Source organism: Petaurus breviceps, unplaced genomic scaffold (genome assembly GCF_028583685.1).
Source record: "Petaurus breviceps papuanus isolate PSGF00001 unplaced genomic scaffold, PetGlider_PUasm1.0 91133, whole genome shotgun sequence".
NCBI classification, from domain to species: Eukaryota; Metazoa; Chordata; class Mammalia; order Diprotodontia; family Petauridae; genus Petaurus; species Petaurus breviceps.
Window position 1 is genome coordinate 84842107 of NW_027187419.1, and position 19449 is coordinate 84861555.

A 19449-nucleotide genomic window follows, 5' to 3' on the forward strand; every position below is an offset into this window, starting at 1 on the left:
ACTATTTGCCCTGGATATTTACCTGCCTGAAGAAAAGGGAAAGACACAATTGAAATAACTTCTGATCCAATGATTCTACATATTTTTCCTGGGGCTTCTGTATGTTTAACATTAATATACTTCCTATGATTTCATATGGATGCAAATCATCAAGTGATACACTCTCTGAAGATTCAAAATTGTAGATGATCCAAAAGGCAATAAAGTGACAAATGGTAAGTAGGTAAGTAGGCTGCCACATGTAATGACTTGTATGTAAAAAGTGGTATAAGAGTTATTTATTAAGGGAATACTTGCTGAGAAAAGGAGATGTAAGCTTATCATATAATACAATGATAGCAAAGGATATAACTGGTACTCATGAAATCTTATAGTATTTACAAGAAAATTTCAACCATGTCACAAAGATCTCAATGAAGAATTATGGGAGAACATGGACAAAAATCACACAGAATCAGAAGATATTTTGGGGATGAGATCTGTTGTAGTGGCAGGAACATCCATACTGATAATGGAAATGGATGGGGTCAAAGATCACAGATCCATCAAAGTGGCTTCTATGCTGGTTTTTGGAACATTACTACTAAATGGGAAGCTATATCCACTAAAATTCTATTTCTTTATTAATTGTTGATGCTATAATCATTAATATTCATTTAAGTGTAGGAAAGCTTGCGGAATGCCACCTATACATAAAAAAGGTAGGAATGAACAGAGAGGAAGAAAATAATTGCATTGTTCTTTGGGTTTAGCTGTTGTGTCTACTCATTCTATTTTATATATCACGGCTCAAAGGATTAGGGGGATAGGGAAGAAAAAAAATTATGGTTGGTAAATCCACATAGCTTTGAGGAGTTTTTTTGGGTAGTCTTCCTGAACTAGATCTGAATACCTTCTAAGAATATTATCAAGAATTACAAAAGAAACCAATTATTTTAATACCACAATATTAAAGCAATATTATCAGAAGACAGCAGAATCAGATGAAAGAGTTTTTCTTCACACATGCTTGTTACCTACGTGCTTGCCCCAAAATATCTGTGCTCCAGCCCCACATATTTACCATTTGTGTGCCCCCGGATGCACGTGCCCCAGTAGCACACTCTCTAATATGTTTCATGCTAATATGTTTGCCACTCAGATTCCTACCTGTGTACCTCTCTATGCATAATCTCTAGATGTATTCATTCTCCTCACCAACAGTATTCATATTTGTGGGACAATGTGCCAGGTTTGTGGGGGAAATGCACTATAAATATTTCCTTACTATAATATTTCATTAAATTCCTCTGATTTGAATGAATTGTGTTCTATGGTTGAATAGTACAAGTAGTGGAGGCACATGAGCTACATTTCTTGACTTAGTGTGGATCCTCACTGAACTACTTGAAGTACTGGGGTAGCTTTTCTAGGGGTACATAGTGCAAGAGGGCTTTGATGCCCCTAGATGTTATGTAACACTAAAAAAAAGGGAAACATTCAGAAAAAAAGGGAATTCCTGATAAAGCCTACTTACATCTCAGTCTAAAAAAGTCCAGAAATAAGCCTTTTGGGGCAATGCTTCTAGCTAGGTAAAAAGGATAATTTTCATATGGGTGATCTGGGGTAAAAAAAAGTGGGGGCAAGAAAATGGAAAGAGGCCATAAAATTTTAAATAGGGTAACATGAAAAAGATTACCTTTTGGTCTGCTAAGCACATATCTTCATTAGGTTTCTTTAGTTCCTTTGCCATTTCTAATTCTAATCTTCGTTGCTCTAGTTTGCGTTCTTTATTTAATCTCTTTTCATCACGTTTTTCTTGTTTCAATCTTTCTTTTTCCTTTAATGAAAGAAAAAAAATCTCCATGAATTTTCCTTAACATAATATAGGCATCTGAAAAGGCTCTGATGAAAATAAAGAGGGACACATAGTACACATAAACTTTATAATTCTTGGCCTGTTGAGTGAGGCACTGAAAAAGGCTTGTGACCACTTTAATATTCAGTTTTCTCCATTGTTACATGGGAATAATGATATTCACCCTGCTTACCTCTCAAGGCTGTAGGAAATGTGCTTTATAAATCACAGAATGATTTATAAATAATGAATGTGAATTCCTATTATTAATTTCATAAACAAAAGCACAGATCAAATCCCTCTTAGGAGACTTATTTATGAGATCTGAAGAGTAATTATGATTTCCTGTTAGAGATTATCTTTTATGTTTCAAATGAGAACTCAAGATATCTTTATCTAGTAGATGTGGTCCAACTGGATTAGGCTCACAAAACCTCCTCCACATTTTTCTAAATACAACAAAACATAACCAAGGCATACAACAAAATTGGTATAAAGGATCCCCTACGACAATGTATCATAACATCAATGATATGAGTACTAACTCCATCAATGCAAATCATCCTGTTTAATAAAAACAATAATGTATATAGGATTTTAAAGTTTGCAAAGCTTTAGAAATATTATCTCATTTTATCCTCACAACAATCCGGGGAGGTAGGTGCTATTATTATCCACATTTTAGAGATAGGAAAATTGAAGCAGGGGCGGCCAGGTAGCACAGCCAGTAAGAGCACCGGCTCCAGTGTTGAGAAGACCTGGAGATCGAATCCCGGGCTCAGACACTCAGCACCACACCCAGAAATAACTGGCCGTGTAACCTTGAGCAAGTTACTTAACCCCTATTGCTTTAAAAAAAAAATTTGAAGCAGACAGAGGTTAAGCAACTTGCCCAAGGTCACATAACTAGTTTCTAAAGTAGAATTTCAACTCAGGTCTTTCTAACTCCAATACTCCTTATTCATTGTTCTACCTAGCTGCTTAGGTGACTCTAGTCTAAATTATACTATGGATTCACCACACAAGGTCCATACAAAACACTAGGTGCTTTTCTCTTGACATTGTGAGAATACCAAATGTTGTACAATAGATTGTTTATTGGTTATCCCTCACTCTATGAACATCTCTCCTTTTTTGCATATGTTTTTCATATGGAGAAATTCGTACATTTATCTGATGACATCCTCTTCTCTGGGGTTAATTCCTCATATATAATATATTTCAAGTTGCTCAATCCCACACGAATTTCTCCATAACCCTTTGTATTATCCTTGACTTTGATTCTTGTAGTGCCAATGCAGTAATCCATTGTGCTATGCACATGTGGGTTCAAGTCCCATCCTCATTGCCAAATGTAGCACCAACACAATATTCACAGTGCCAACAGCCACTACGCTGGCATAGTACTTGATCAAAAATATAACAGACTCTCCATATAGAAGACAGAAGAAAAACATTTATTCAGACACTAGAAAACTGAATCCCCAAACCAGTAAATTGATTCCATCATAGTAGCAGAGAAGTTAATAAGCCATAACAGCAAAGAGAGCCACAGCATCCTTTAGCCTTCCCACAAACCAACATTTACTCACAAGCCTGTTTCCCTTGGATGCATCCTCTCCACCCTCCAGTCTAACTGCTCCAACTCCCAGTTTCCTGTGGGCTCTGCTGCCCCCTTCAGCAAACTCCTCCCACTACAGGCTCCATGTGATTACATTCAGACTATTGGGGGCAGTGTTTCAGCATAGCCGTAACAAACCAACTCCAGCTGCCAGCCAGTACCTCAGTGTAGACCCAAAAAAATGTATATGCCAGACACCAGCATTAGGACCCTGGCTCAGTACCACGTAAGCTGCCAGACCCCTATGGCCTCCAGCAGTGATCCCCAATGTGCAGCACCAGACATGAGGGTACCCTATGGGTCTCAGGGCAACATGAGTTCAGTCCCAGGTAAATAGCCAGGGCCTACTGTCCCTGTCAGAAGAAGTCTAAGATACTGCCCCTTCCACTCTGTGGAGCAGAGTTCAAATTTAAAGGAAAATGGTCAAAAAAGGTGAGCAAAAAACAACAAAAAAAGAATCTGTCCATAGAAAGTTATGGTGACAGGGAAGATCAAGACACAAACTGAAAAGAGGGCACTAATGTCAAAGCAAAATCTCAAATAAAAATGGGAAATGGTTTCAAGCCCAGAAATAACTCATAGAAAGGTTCACAAAAGGAGCTTAAAAATCATATAAGAGGGGCGGCCAGGTAGCACAGCGAGTAAGAGCACCAGCTCCAGTGTCAAAATGACCTGGAGATCGAATCCCGGGCTCAGACACTTAGCACCCACCCAGAAACACCTGGCCGTGTAACCTTGAGCAAGTTACTTAACCCCAATTGCTTAGGGGCAGCCAGGTGGCTCAGTGAGTAAGAGCACCGGCTCCAGTGTCGGGATGACCTGGATCAAATCCGGCCTCAGATACTCAGCACCACACCCAGAAATAACTGGCCGTGTAACCTTGAGCAAGTTACTTAACCCCGATTGCTTTTTTAAAAAATCATATAAGAGAGGTAGATGAAAAAGTGGGAAAAGAAATGAGCGATGCAAGAGAATTACGAAAAAAGAGTCAATACCTTGGAAAAGGAAAATAACTGCTTAAAAAGGAGAATTGGTCAAATGGAAAGGGAGTACAAAAGCTAAATGAAGAAAAGAATTCCTTAAAAGTTAGAATTGGGCAAGTGGAAGTTAATGATTCTATGAGACATCAAGAATCAATCAAACAAATTCAAAAGGATGAAAAGAAAAACAGAAGAAAATGTAAAATTCCCCCTTAGAGAAACAACTGACCTGGAAAATAGATTCAGGAGAAACAATGTCAGAATCACTGGACTACCTGAAAGTCATAATCAAAAGGAAGACCTGGACAGCAAAAATTATCAAAGAAAACCTCCCTGAAAACCTGGACCCAGAGGGCAAAATAGACATTGAAATAATCCACTGATCACCTTAGGAAAGATATCCCAAAATAAAAACTTCAAGGAACATTACAGCCAAATTACAGAAATATCAGGTCAAGGACAAAATACTACAAATGGCCAGAAAAAAAAACCAATTCAAATAGTGGGGAGCTATAATCAGTATTACACGGGACTTAGCAGCTGCAACATTAGAGGATGGGAGGTCATGGAACATGGTATTCCAGAAGGCAAAGGCACTAGCACTACAAATAAGAATCACTTAGTTGGCAAAATTAATCATATAGTATATTAAGGGAAAAATGATCCTTCAATGAAATAAAAAGATTTCAAGCAATATAATATACAATAACCAAATACCCCTTTCCAGTTATGTTTCTTGTTGCCTGTGGATATGTGCCAAAACCAACTCTGACAACTCACTTATTTCCCTGTTAGTTTCTGTCATGTTGCTATCAACACTGCAGAAATGTGAGGGAGCCAAAGACGACTGAGGTCCATTTTGTATTTTTCTTTGTTTCATTGTTATCACGGCCAAAGAATTTATGACCAAGTGGTAAGACTACGGATGCTGAACCCTTTTGTGCTTCTGGTAAGGACTCTCAGCCCTCCTCCATACTGCTGGAATACGGTATCTTATTTATTGTGCCTTGAAATATTAGTTGATGATAGTGCCTCTTCAGCATGACAGAACCTGTTACGGCTTCTATTCTATAGGTATAACCTTTCAGAAGCCACAGTCACCTCCGTACAATGTTGAGGCATAATGAAAAGTAAGTCATTGAATGACTGACTCCCTGCCTTACACGTTGAACTCTGACTTCTCCTTGAGAAGGGAGAGAAATAGGGAAGCAAAAAAGGCAAACCCTCAGAACTCATTGTTATACTCCACTCTGTTGCTTACTCTTACGCAGAAACGTTTTCCTCAAATTGCCCCCAAGTATCTTCATTGTCCCCTCTCCCCCCCACCCAGTCACCTTATTTCCCCTAAACTTTCTATTTCTATACCTCATCCTCTTCCTTTATGGGACAGGTTAACATAAGGAGGTTTGGTATAACATAGATTTTGTTTAAATTCACATCTAAGTGCTAGAAATGCTGTGGATACTGTTTCTGGAATTTTTTTTCTGGTATATATCATGCCAGTTGTTTTATACTAAAGAATTATATCATACTGCTTACTAATTATGAACTTAGAAAATCTAGGAGGTTGTAGGGACAGGATTTATGCATGATCAGGCTCAGAACTTGTCACCACAAGTGACAGATTCTCATACCATTTGAGTATTAGGACCATAGCTCTAGAGCTAGAAGGGCTCTGAGAGGTTATTTATCCTAGCCCTCTCATTTTACCAAGGAAGAAATGGAAGCCAAGGGATGTTACATGACTTGCCCAAGGTCACATAAGTAGAAGCAGATAGTGTTACTAATGCTCACAACTAAGTATCCCACAGAGAATTAGCACAGGTTTATTTTCAGAAGTGGGATTTAGCAATGCAATACTTAAGTGCATGAAATATTGCTCATAATAGACAAAGAACTTTTTGAGAATGGGAATGATTTCATGTGATTCCTTATCAGAGTACCAAATGGTGGCCTAATATATATTTACATCTAAAAAACTTGGCCTCATTTCAAATTCTTTTGTGTGAGTTGCTAACATTTACAGAACTATGTATACAAACAAGTATATATTTATGATTTTAAAAGATGCTGCAATTTAAAGATTGTTCTGAAAGTATATTATATTTCTCATTCCTAAAACTATGAATTTTGTGTATGAAAACTGCTTTAAGCTTTGCTAGGGGGCAAAACAATAATACTTGACCCAACTGGGGCTTCAGTTTTGCCTGTATGCTTTCCATTTGACCTCTCTCAATCATCTGCATGAGAGAACATGAGAGATTTTGCAATCGAAAAATGGAGGACCCCAAACTCCAGAGTAGCATTTAGATGGTAATGTAGCCCCTTCATCAATGGTCTCCAAACTTCTTGTGCCACGTCCCCCTAAGTAAAATTTATACACACACACACAAACTAAAGTAATAAATTATGTGTGGTGCAGGCCTGATATAGTATAAAACATAAAATGTGAATTTTAAAAACATCAGCTTAAATATTTTTAAAAATCAATTTTATCAACAGTAAAAAAACAACACTTAATCACTAGGATATTATTACAGTAAGAATAATGTGATTGAATATGCTTCAATAGTTTTGAAAATCTTGATTTAACACTTTGTGATACAGTGATTCCAAGATTTGGTATTAAGTTCAGTTATTCTGTAATTCAGTGGCTGTCATAGGTGTAAAAAATATGAAGTTACAAATTATGATACTTATTTTTCAATTCCATTTATGAATTATGCAAAGGTTTTTTTGTTGAAATACAGCTAGTAAATTTCCATCTTCCCTGATAATTAGCTGTTCTTACAAACTAACTTGGAGAGGGAACTGGAAAATCACACCACTATCTCTGGCAAGAGACTCCCAAATGGGGTCACTAAGAGTAGGACTTGACTCATACAAATGAACAATAATAAAACAAATTAATTGGAAGGTGTTGTATTTTTATATTTTCAACAAATGGGGTATGTTTTTAAAACCCACTGAAACTCTTCCTTGGAAGATTTTTAAAAACAGGTTAGAAAATTCTGAGGCTGGAATTTTTAAGGCTAAAGATATGAGAATTTTTACAGGTGACACTTTTTTTAATCAACAAAAGTTTTTTGGTACCATTTGGAACTACATCCAAAAGTTATAAAACTGTGCAACCCTTTGACCCAGAAATAACATTACTAGGTCTCTACCTCAACAGTATATATATGCATATATGTACATGTGTACTATATGTACAAAATATTTATAGTAGTTCTTTCAGGAAACTGAGTGCATAAGCCATCAATTGGGAAATGGCCGAACAAGTTGTGATTTATGGCTGCCATGGAATCATACTGTGCTATAAGAAATGACTGGCAGGATGCTTTCAGAAAAACCTGGAAAGACCTACATGAACTGATATAAAGTGAAGTGAGCAGAACCAGGAAAACATTGTACACAGTAACAGCAATACTGAATGACTTAGCTGTTCTTAGCACTTTAGTGAACTAAGACATTTCTGAAGAACTCATAATGAAAAATGCTATCTGCCCTCTGAAAAAACACTGATAACAGTCTGAATACAGATAAAAATGTACTTTAAATTTCTTCAACTTAATTTTTTCTTGGGGTTTTTTTTTTTGGTCTGTATTTTCTTTCACAGCATGACTAATATGTAAATATGCTTTGTATGACTACACATGTATGACCTACATAAAATTGCTTGCCTTCTCAATGAGAGGGGAGATTAGGAAGGGAGAAAATCTGAAACTCAAAATTAAAAAAAAAACAAGTATTAAAAAATTTTACAAGAATTTGGAAAAAAATTGTTAAGTCTTGCTACTGTAATAAGTGAATATCTCAAGGAACACTATATAAGGTGCCCTATGAATAACAACAAATATAAGTCTAATCTGAAATAATCTTCTTAATAATTTTGACTTTCTTGGACAGAACTTTGCATAATTTGATTAGGTAGCCAACTGTTTTTCCATCATAATGTGACTTACACAGAGATTGTATGATAAGAAGTGTTAGCCCTGTCACATCCTTGTTCATTTATACTTACACAATCTGTAATTTCTTTTTATAACACTTGTTGATTCTGATGGACAACTTAGTTAAAACTATACAATATAATCTGCAAATCTACTTAGCTGCATACACAAATTACAATACATTGCAATGCACTGTGAGCTATAAAACTGAGGGCATGGTATATAGTAAATGTATAATAAATGTTTCTAATTGCCAACCCCTCCCTGTGGCAGGAATTCCTGCTTTTCCCTCGTTACCTCAAATACCATATGGGATACATGATCCTCTAACAAAGGGAAGCTAGCAGTGTCAATCTATACATTAAATACAAGTCTTTTTTTAAATAATAATATATTTTATTTTTTTCTTCCATTACCCCCAAGGGATTCATCTTGTTTACACCCCACTGTACAGACCAAAACTCTATGTGGATAATTTCAAAGCAATCACTTATAGAAGATTAAAATGGGAGGCATAAGAAATACATACCCTAAGCAAGGGTGACAGAGATCTAAGAACTAGGAACCCAAGAAGTTCAAAAATAAGATTTAAGCCTGAAGACACTAGCCTAATAGCTAGGAGTATGTTCTAAAGATCTGAGCAGCTAAGGCAAGAAATCTCTGATAGGATGTAAAATTATGTGCTATCCAGGACTCTGAAAAGTATAGAAAACTGAGGGGAAAAAATAGAAAGTTCTCTCCCTCTGATACTTGAAGGGTTTAAGTATGGGCTGCTGCTTTTCTGAAATAGCTATAAATAGCACCAGAACTTTACACTTAAAAACAAGACAAAACAAAAAAGCTGGAACAGAGGGATTCTAATGGGGGTTCTCGTGAGTTTTTTTCATGAAGATTTCAGCTAAAACTAAAAGTACAGAGTATCTCTATAACTACATGCTCACTGGTACCTGGCAGGGGCCATGCCTCTAGAGGAGTGGCATCTGGTGGACACTCTATCTAGAGGAGCAATGTACTGATCAGAAACAATGCATCTGGTGGAGACATTTCCAGAGGACATATTATGTGTTTAGACCCTGGCCACATGTTTTTTACACTGGTGCCTTTCCATGTATATTCCCTACGTATACCCAGTTTTCCTACTAATGTGTCTATTTGAGGGAGAAGGCATCTCAGGGCTTGTGGGAAAAATAGTTTACTGCTATTTTCTTATTATTTCATTAAATACCTTTGTTTTGAACTAACCGAGTCCTATGGGTGACTAGTAAAAGTCAACCCATCAGTGAGGACTCATGAGTCATATTTGGTTCTGAGTGGATATGGGCCCATACAGCACCTTGAATCTCGGATACTCTTGAATGGGGCACAGAACCTACCCTTAAATTTAAGTGGTACCGACAGCATGAAACAGAATTGGCTTCACTGTATTAATGCAATCATGCTACCATGGTGACATGATACAACTGACTTTATGGATTGTCATTTCATTCTATTAATACATAAAACTGTGAAGTTAATATTTTGGGGTTTTTTTGCCTTTTTGGGGGGAGGGTAATTGGGGTTAGGTGACTTGCCCAATGTCACACAGCTAGTTTTTGTGTTAAGTGTCTGAGGCCATGTTTGAACTCAGGTCCTCCTGACTCCAGGGACAGTGCTCCATTCACTGTGCCACCTAGCCACCCCAGTTAATATTTTGAAGAAATATTTTCTGTCCAGAAAAAAATAGGACACATTTAACCAAGAAAATACAACCAACTACATTTATAAACTATTTGAAATAGGAAACTAAGTTTTTCTCTTATGTCAACTCTAAAATTGCTAATTTATTATATAATTACATATGAAATAAGTGATTTGATGAGCTTGTGATAGAAAAATGTCTTTCTTTTGTACTTAGACCCTATATTCAAATGCACTTGAATATTTTCATTACTAAAATTACTTCATTTTCATCATAGAAATAAGGGCCTATAGTGGCATCAGTGTTTCAGGTGAAGTCTAAAATTTCTAAGTCAACCATGTACACATGGTTTCAGTTAATTCTTGAAATAACTTGAGATAATATTAAGCATCTATACTCATTCTTTGGTCAGTTTCCTAAAAAATTATGCTTCTTTTGTTTTGTAATGGCAAGCAAAATGGTACATAGCTCCTTGTTTCAGTTATTCAAGTGACTTTGTGCCCTGCCTGTGAGATTTGGAGGTGGGAGGAACTTGCTGATGCAACAGGAAGGGTGGAACAGGAAGGAAAGAAACCATATAAAAGCAGGAGCACAAATTGGAACCAAGCAGAACTGGGAGGAAAGATGCTTGTGGTGCCAGCACTGTCTGTTCTGTCTGTACTGATTTCACAGGCAGAAAGTGAATTGATAATAGTATCAGCAATGTGTGTGAGTATTATAACTCTGCTAAGCTTGATGTGTGGAGCTGGAAAAGGAGCAGGGAACTGCCTACCTGTGGATCCAGGTGACAGTTGGGTGAATTCAGGCAAGAACTGGGAGCATGGAAGAGATACCATGGAGTGTGAGAGTCAGCCTCCAGTCAAGATGAAAGGATCTCTACTTGGATACTTAGTGCTGACTGACAAGATTAAGAATGTGACCTAGAGGTGGGAGACCTTTGTACTTTGTACTCCTTAATGATTTCTGGAAGTCAGTCTCCAATCAAGATGAAAGCAGACTTTAGATGGGTACTTTATATTCATTGATTCAGATTGTGACTTACTGAATGATATCTTTTGTTTATGAATATGTGGCCACTTTAGTAATAAGCTGTTATGTTATATTGCTGTGAATGTTTTACTTTGGTTTCTGTTGCTGTTGAATAGAGAGTTCGCTATTACTATGTTATCAGAACCTTAAAGCTATTCACAGCAGCATTCCTCAGAGAAGCTGTTTGTGCTTGGCTTTATACCTTTACCCTATAGCCAATTTATATGAACTCTATACACTATACACAAGTCACTGATTTTGGCTTAAAAGTCAACTATTTTTACTTCAAGGCCAGTTTTGATTAGTGAATGACTGAGAATGAGAACATTTACCAAAACAAAAGATAAATGGAACATCAAAAAATGTATCTTATGGGATAAAATACATTGCTGAAGATTAGTAGGAACTTTCTATAAAATTGCTCTCAAAATATTTTCTAAGATGTAAAAAAATATATATTTTCAATACAGTGTATGCCTAGGTAGGATTAGTGTTGCTTGGTTACAAGGTGGGCGAGGCTATACATAATCCTTAGTAATCTGGGCTGTCCTCAAAAAATTTTCATTTTTTTTAATATATAGTCATTCTAGACATATGTACAATACGGATGGAGTTGTAGAGAATATATGGGTTTAAAGAGAATTGAAGTTACTCCTGAAATCTAAATACTGATTTTGAGGCAAACGTCTTGACAGTGAGAGTGGTCCCAAAATGGAATGAGCTGTTTTGGGAGGGTGAGGGCATCTTCCTCCCTTGGGCAGTTACTTGTCAAGTATTTTGAAGGCTGCTGAAGTCTTCCAACTCAATAAATTATGTTTCTCATTAACTAATCACAAACATAACTCCAGGCTTTTTCTCTCTAGCTAATATCTTCATTAGGAATCAATTTAAAGTATTATTTTATGTTTAAACACCTTACTGAAAAATTGGTGCTCAAATGTACCATATATATAGTACATTTGAGCATGTTTTATTCAATACACATATATGTGTTTTCCTAAGACATAATGTGAAAATTTTTAAAAATCCTTCATTTTTTCCCATGAAAAGGGAATGAAAGATAATGAAAGCTGCTTAAATGAAAGTAATTATTAAACAAGAGTATAGTTCACAGGGTGGTTGTGGGGAAACAATAAAGATTAAAGTGGTAAACGAATAGTTGCTAATATTATTATTATATGAAAAAAGCTTCTTTCTCTTATGTACGAGTGTGGTAATAATAATGATAATAAAAATGTGACAGAACAAAACTCAGATGTCTTTGAGCTCTTTTTGTAAAGCTTTACAACTTAGGGGACCAGGAAATTTCGAGGCTATTTTCCTCAGACTATGTTACAACAATTCCCCCATTTTTGCATTTTATAATTCTATTGGGTGCCTTACAAGTTTGTTCTGGGCATAATTAGAAGTGAGAATACATTTCTTATGACAGTAACTAGTACTTAATTTTAAAAGGCATAAATATAATTTAAGAGGCACAGGATTACCTCAGGGTACAGGAAGAATAAAAGTGTAAATGAGATTAATAAAACAGAAACTATTTCTAGAAGACAGATCCAAAGGGGGAAAAGTTAAAGGGATGTGTTGATTGTATTGAATTTACCTAGCACTGTACAAGAAGAGCTGACTTTTTAAAAGTGTGACTTCATTTTTATATTTTATTAATCTGATAAATGTTTGTGATAAATTATAGTCTCTTATGGGGTATCTTTCTCATAAGTCTTTATAGGAAAAAAAGACTGCTAAAATATAGCCATAAATAATTATTAACCTCCCTCAATTTTTTTTTGTTTTTATCTTAGGTAAATTTATCTTTCCGTACTATACTAATCATATTATACCTAGTAACTTTTCAAATTAAATTTCTTATAAACTGAAAGATTCTTAACATATAAAAATTTAAGGATGCTGTCTGTATGCCACAGTGAATAGCAGATTTGCTTATGTACAAATATTTGGGCAGCATAACATAATATTTTCACTAAGAAAGGACTGCTATAAACCCAGACTGATGAAATATTTTCATCCCTTGAATCACTAGGGGGTTGTGAATTTCCCTCTGTTTTCAAACTGCTTATTAGATGGCTTCTGTAAGCTCAAGTATGGTCTTGTAGATTATGGTTATGTCTACTAAATTGCTGACACAGTCATTTTGTGAGAGATGCATGTTTAACAACCTTTTGTTGTTTATTGGGCCTTAGGGAGGCATAAAGAACTCTACTACAATTACTCTAGTCTGTTATTCAGTTTACACAAATAAAGAGATTACAAATCTGTGCGTGACATAATTGCTAGTCTTAATAGATGAAACTGAGATTCTAGACGTATTGTAACTCTCCCTACAACTGTTTGCTTAAACCACTGAGTACTCATGGATTATTAAGACATAAGTCACATGTCAAATCACTTGAATTATGCTAAGATAGTGTGTATTTTTTATCCATATGACCAAAAACAATTAGCTATTTTAACAACATGCTGAAAATAACAATTAATACTGAAGTTCAGTAATACATTTAAACTAACTTGTGATAAAAAAAAAAAACCCAACAGCAGTATTGCAACAGAAACAAAAAGACTTTAGGTATTTTCTAACTAGCAAGATTTTCACATAAGGAAGAAAAATAAGGATGATAATTATATTTTATATATATCAATTTGGGGACAATCTACTTACGGAAGGCAAAAAAATAATTCAATAATACTTATCTTATTGTGTAAAAACACCTCAGAGATAGCCTGCTTATATTGTCTCTATATCTTTATGGATTTGTAATTGGGCATTTTAATTAATTAATTAATGGTAATTGGGGATACCTATTACAGACATTCAGGGCAGGTAGGTGGTAAAGTAGAAAAATTGCCCTAGAGTCAGAAAGACCAGAGTTCAAATCTGACCTTGAATCGAACTAGCTGTGTGACCCTGGGTAGCCACTTAACCCCTACCTGCATAAAACTGAAGAAGAAAATGATGAACTACTCATATATCTTTACCAAGAAAACCCCATGGATAGTTGATCCACAGGGTCATGAAGAGCCTTGACTAAACAACAACAAATATGAGGTATTCGCCAGTGGTCTGTAGTAACAGAAAAGGTGCAGCTATTCGTCCTTTATGCTTTACACCTATTCACACAAACACTTATGGAGCAGCACAGGTCTGACTCTGTCGATCCTTTGCTTAAGAAGCTTCACTGGCTCCCTATCACCTTTAGGTTAAATACAATCAACTCTGTTTGGCATTTAAAACCTTTCACAATATGGCTCCAATCCATTTTCTCAGGTATTAATCTTCTTTACGGATTTCCAGCTAAATTGGGTTTTGTTGGTTTCCTGTATACAACAACCCAGTACTGGCACATAACTGACACTTAATGTTTGTTCCTTTGAATTGAATCAAGGAATTAAAGGGAAAAAGATTAAGAGCCACACATTCCATATTAGGTAGTTCAGTCTTCTAAGGACTTTGACTAAATTTACCCTAGAATATTATTTATGAGCCCTAAGTTCTTTCTTGATAGCTTATTTATGACTCAGGTTAAAATAAATTATACAATTCTGTATACTTCATTTAATCTGCTCTGATTAGCAGAAGGTAGGTAGTGGTTTTGTCAAGGTGTGCCCTTCCTGATTCTGTGTTCTTCTTTTCACTTGTGATAATAGAAGTTATATGGTTTAGTTTTCATGTGTCACAGCACAGAACAGGCTAGGGATAGGATAGGGACAGGGAATTGCATCTGTAATTTCATTAACATATGGAACTCTCAGGTGAGGAAAACTCTCTTTACCATACCTTTTGTTCTCCTAGACCTAGCGCATCAAGAGTTTAAGTGCCCATAGTCACACTGCCTTAAGAGTGGCCTTCCTGGCTACAAGACCAGCTCTCTCTCCACTACACCATGATGCCTCTCTGTGACATAATAAGGAAGCAAACAATTATATACATAGGAATACTTATATTTTTGCTGTTATCCATGTACTTTAGGGGCCAAGGATTACCTTTAAATCACTACAGGGTGTCCCTAAAGTCTGGACACATAGGCAATCTCATTAACTATGCATATTTTTAAGAAATGAAATGAATGAAATTTTCAACAATATTTAGTTAACATAAATTTTAGCCATGACAATTTCATATGGAATAAAAGCTTTTATTAGCTATTGGTAACTGTTTTCCATATTAACAAGATTAATTTAATTAATGAGATTTCCTGTGTGTCTCCATTGTCTTCTTAAGAAATCACATTTATGCTAATTAAATAAAATGGGGTTCTCAGCGAGTAAGAGTACCGGCTCCAGTGTTGGGACGACCTGGAGATCGAATCCCGGGCTCAGACACTCAGCACCACACCTAGAAATAACTGGCCGTGTAACCTTGAGCAAGTTACTTAACCCCGATTGCTTAAAAAAAAAATTAAAAAAAATAAAATGGGGTTGAAAATTTCATTCATTTTTTGAAAATATGTATAGTTAATGAAATTTCCTATGTGTCCGGACTTTAGGGACACCCTGTAGATTATAAACTCTTTGAGTGTTGCTTTGGTGACTGGAGGAAGTTGGAAAGAATTCTTTAAATCTCACTGACTGATGCTTGGCCTGGGTACATAGTTCACAAATCTCCAGAATAAATCATACTGAACCTAAGGTCTCTGAAGTCCCTGGTCATGAAATATTTGTCTTGCGTAGGTCAAAGAGACTAGAAAGGACAGTACCATGCAGGTACTTGGATACAGATGGTACTGGAAAGGATTATAGAGGTAGGAATCTAATTTTAGCAATTCACGGAATAGAGAATGTTCCTTTGGTGCTGGTACAGAAACTGAATAGAGGATTATAGTCTTTCTTGGTGAATACCTAGACAATACATGAGTTCTACTGCCTTCTCTGATGAGACATGAAATCCAACCTACATGATTTTTCAAGTATAATAGCAAGATGAGTTCAGTTGTATTGGGTTGGGGAGGGTTAATTATTTGGAATTTTATAATATGGAATTGACTTACCAGTTATGGAAATTCAGGCTATTTTAGATCTTAAAATTCAGTACAAGAAAATTCATTCTGGGGAAACCCCTCATCAATAGAAAGAATATAAGAAAGTATTCATTGACTCCTTCCCTTTTATTAAGCATCAGAGAGCTCATAATGAAGGGAAACCTTTTTTTACATATGATGGGACATCCATTACTCAACTCTTTTAATCATCAGAGAGAAATCCTGTGAATGTAATGAATGTGTGGAAAATCTTCAGCCAAAACTCAAACTTTGCTAAGATATAATTCATAGTGGGAAGAAACCATGTAAATTTAAAGAATGTGAAAAGGACTTCACTCCTCAGCTCTCATTTATCATCACAAAAGTGAGATGTTCAGAAATGGCAGAGGAACGATAAAAATATAATAAATGTAAAAACCTTTGTCTGTACACTTAAGGCTCACACATAAGAGCCTTTGTGCAGGGAAGTAAGGCTCAGAAAGTTATAAATATTGAGAAACTTGTGAACATCCCCAGGAGAATGTAAGCACCTTGTGAACAAGGGCTGCTTTGTTTTAATCCATGACACACAGTAGACACTTAATAAATGCTGTTGAATTGAATTTAAATGGGTGACAAATGACCAGATGATAAGGATCCAAGTTTGGGTGCCTCAATGTGTTCTATGTTATGATTTTTTCAAATTACCTGATTTAATGTTACACAGAGAAGAAAACAATATCCAAAAGGATGTTAATAATTGTCCCACTACATTCCACCATACCCTGGGGCCACATTTGGATAACTATACCGACCCTCTCATTTTACAAAGAAGGAAATTAAGGTCTAAGGCCTAGAAAGGCCAAATGATTAAATGACTTACTCAAAGTCATACAGGTTGCAAGTAGAACAAACAAGAAATGACCCCAAGTCTTGTGATTCCAAATACAACAAACACTCTTTCTACTGCACCACACCAAAAACAGACTAGGATGGTAAGTAGACTAGAGAACAAGTCAGAAGGATCTGGTGATATTGAGTCTGGAAAAGGTAAGACTTAGAGAAGACATGAGAAAGTAGAGTGGGATGGCTTAGCAGGTAGTGGTTTCCCCTTACTAGAGCAGAAGATGTACAACCATTTTGAGGGGATTTTATAGACAGGATTCCTTGGTCAGCTGTAAGTTGGCCTTGCAGATCCCTTAAAGCTCTTAGACTCTGTGAGTGAACTCGGGGAAAAACTAAGGACAAAGTCATAAAATAGTTACAGGCAGCACAGTAGATTGACAATGATAATATGTATATATATATATATATATACATATTATCGTTGTATATATATATATACATATTATCGTTGTATATATATATATATACATATTATCGTTGTATATATATATCCCCATCCCTCTTCTTTCCTATGTGTCTGTAGATCCAATGTCATGTTGACTTTTACATCCCTAAGTTCTTCTAGAAAACTGGGACTCCATGGGAAGACCACTTGTCAAGGAAACTGGAAGTCCCATAATAAATGCATAGTTGTTTTTCTTTCTTTAAGAAAGAGAATCAAGCCCTTGGAAGATGAAATAAATTAATAGATCCTTAATGCAATTTTGTCTCAATATTCTCCTAGCAGGTCCTTACCTTTAGCTCTATAAGGGGTATATGTTTCCACTAGGATTAATATCTCAAGTGTTATTTCAATGGTACAACCACAAGGTGGGGCAGAAATATCTTGACAACAAATCAATTCAATTCAATAAACATGTGTCAGACACTGTGCTATGCATTGGACAGGAGGACTGAACAAATCTGACAACTTTCCAATGGATTCTGAAAACCTCTTGGAAGAAGGGGAGTCAGGTGTTACGAAGAGCAAGCTGTCTCTTAAGTATTTCTGACAATGTCAGACAAGTTTTGTGTCTCCTCTGTTACTAGGCCTAAAACCAGGAGGAAATTGATAGCTTTAATTACAATGGAAAATTAAGGTGGGACAGAGCACTACTAATGGAAGTTATCATGGAAAGCTTGTTGTAGGAAAGAGGACAAGAATTCTGAGAAGTAGAGATGAGAAGGAAGACATGGGAGACAGAGCAATAGTTCAGGGAATGGTAGTCTAGTGGGAAGGTTGGTGAAAGTCCAATTATGGGGAGGGTTTACATGCCAACTTGAGGGTGTTTTATCCTATGGGCAGTGGGGAGCCATTGAAGGTTTTTGAAAAAAGGACAGACCTGTGCTTTGTTATTGTTGTTGTTAGGAAGATTATTTTGTCAGTTGTGTGGATAATGGAAGGTACTTGAAGAAAGAGACTTTTTTTCATCTTGCCTTTTTTTCTCCCTACAGTTCTTCAACATAGTTTGACTTGGCTCTACTTGGCTTGGAGTGTGAACTGAAGAGGGGAGATCAATTAGGAAAATACTGTAGTACAGTCAGCTAGAGGAGGATTGATGAAGCCTGTACTATAGATGAGGGTGGTGGTAGTGTGACAAAAGAAGGGGAGTCATATGAGATGTGCTGTGAAGGAAGAAGAAGAGGATGTGGTAAATGGTTGGTTAAGGGATGTGAATGAAGACGAATCAAGGAAGACTCTAAGGTTCCGAATCTGGGTCACTGAAAGGGTAGTAATACCCTCAAAAGAAATCAGGAATCCTATAAGGAATGGTGAGTGTGGGGTGGAAGACAAGGAGTTCTGTTTGAGGCAGAGTGAGTTTGAGATACCTGTGGGATATACAGGAACTGAAATACAGCAGAAGTGAATGTATAGAAATAATACTTGAACCCATGGGGGCAGATGAAATCAACAAGGGTAAGATTGTACACAGAAAAGTGAATAGGGTAGAGGACAGGATCTCGGAGGACACTAAACTAAAGAGGCAAGGGGATAAATGGTGAAATATTTCCTCTTAGTAAAAGGTTCCTTAGAGATAAAGACAGATTTACAAATGAATATTCATATGAAAGGCTAGAAGAATTAGTCAAACAAACAAGTTCTAATACTGGCTAAACTTAGACAGGTGGACTGGTGGTAAGACTAGGTTGAACATAAGGCAAGGGGTAAACCATGCAGGCCAAGGCAAAACATAAGTTAGAATGAGGTCAAGTACTTCTTATTGAAGGAGACAAGCTTACAGGAAGAAGGTATTAGGCAGAAAATAAGCCAAAGAAGATGGTGGGAAGGTTGGATGTATGATCAGAATGGGAGAATGGCTTTTATACATAAACAACAGCTGATAGAAACTTTTCTTCCCTAAATGGACCATAGAATCATAGATTTAGAGTTGGAAGGTTTCTTTACCAAGCCTAGAGAAGTTAACTAATTTGGCAAAGTCACACAGATAGTAAGTGATTTAACCAAGATTCAAATCTGATTCCTCTCATGTC

At 36.2% G+C, this 19449-nt stretch overlaps 1 protein-coding gene across 28 annotated transcripts in view; it reads right to left on the bottom strand.

Annotated features, from left to right (window-relative positions):
* The window catches only part of BAZ2B (bromodomain adjacent to zinc finger domain 2B), a 376035-nt gene that overhangs the window by 50176 nt on the left and 306410 nt on the right, over nucleotides 1-19449 (bottom strand). For all 28 annotated transcript variants that reach the window (XM_069079736.1, XM_069079735.1, XM_069079731.1 and 25 more), the window contains one exon: nucleotides 1679-1819. In XM_069079736.1, the coding sequence (XP_068935837.1) occupies nucleotides 1679-1819 (141 nt within the window). The remainder of the gene's footprint in view (nucleotides 1-1678; nucleotides 1820-19449) is intronic.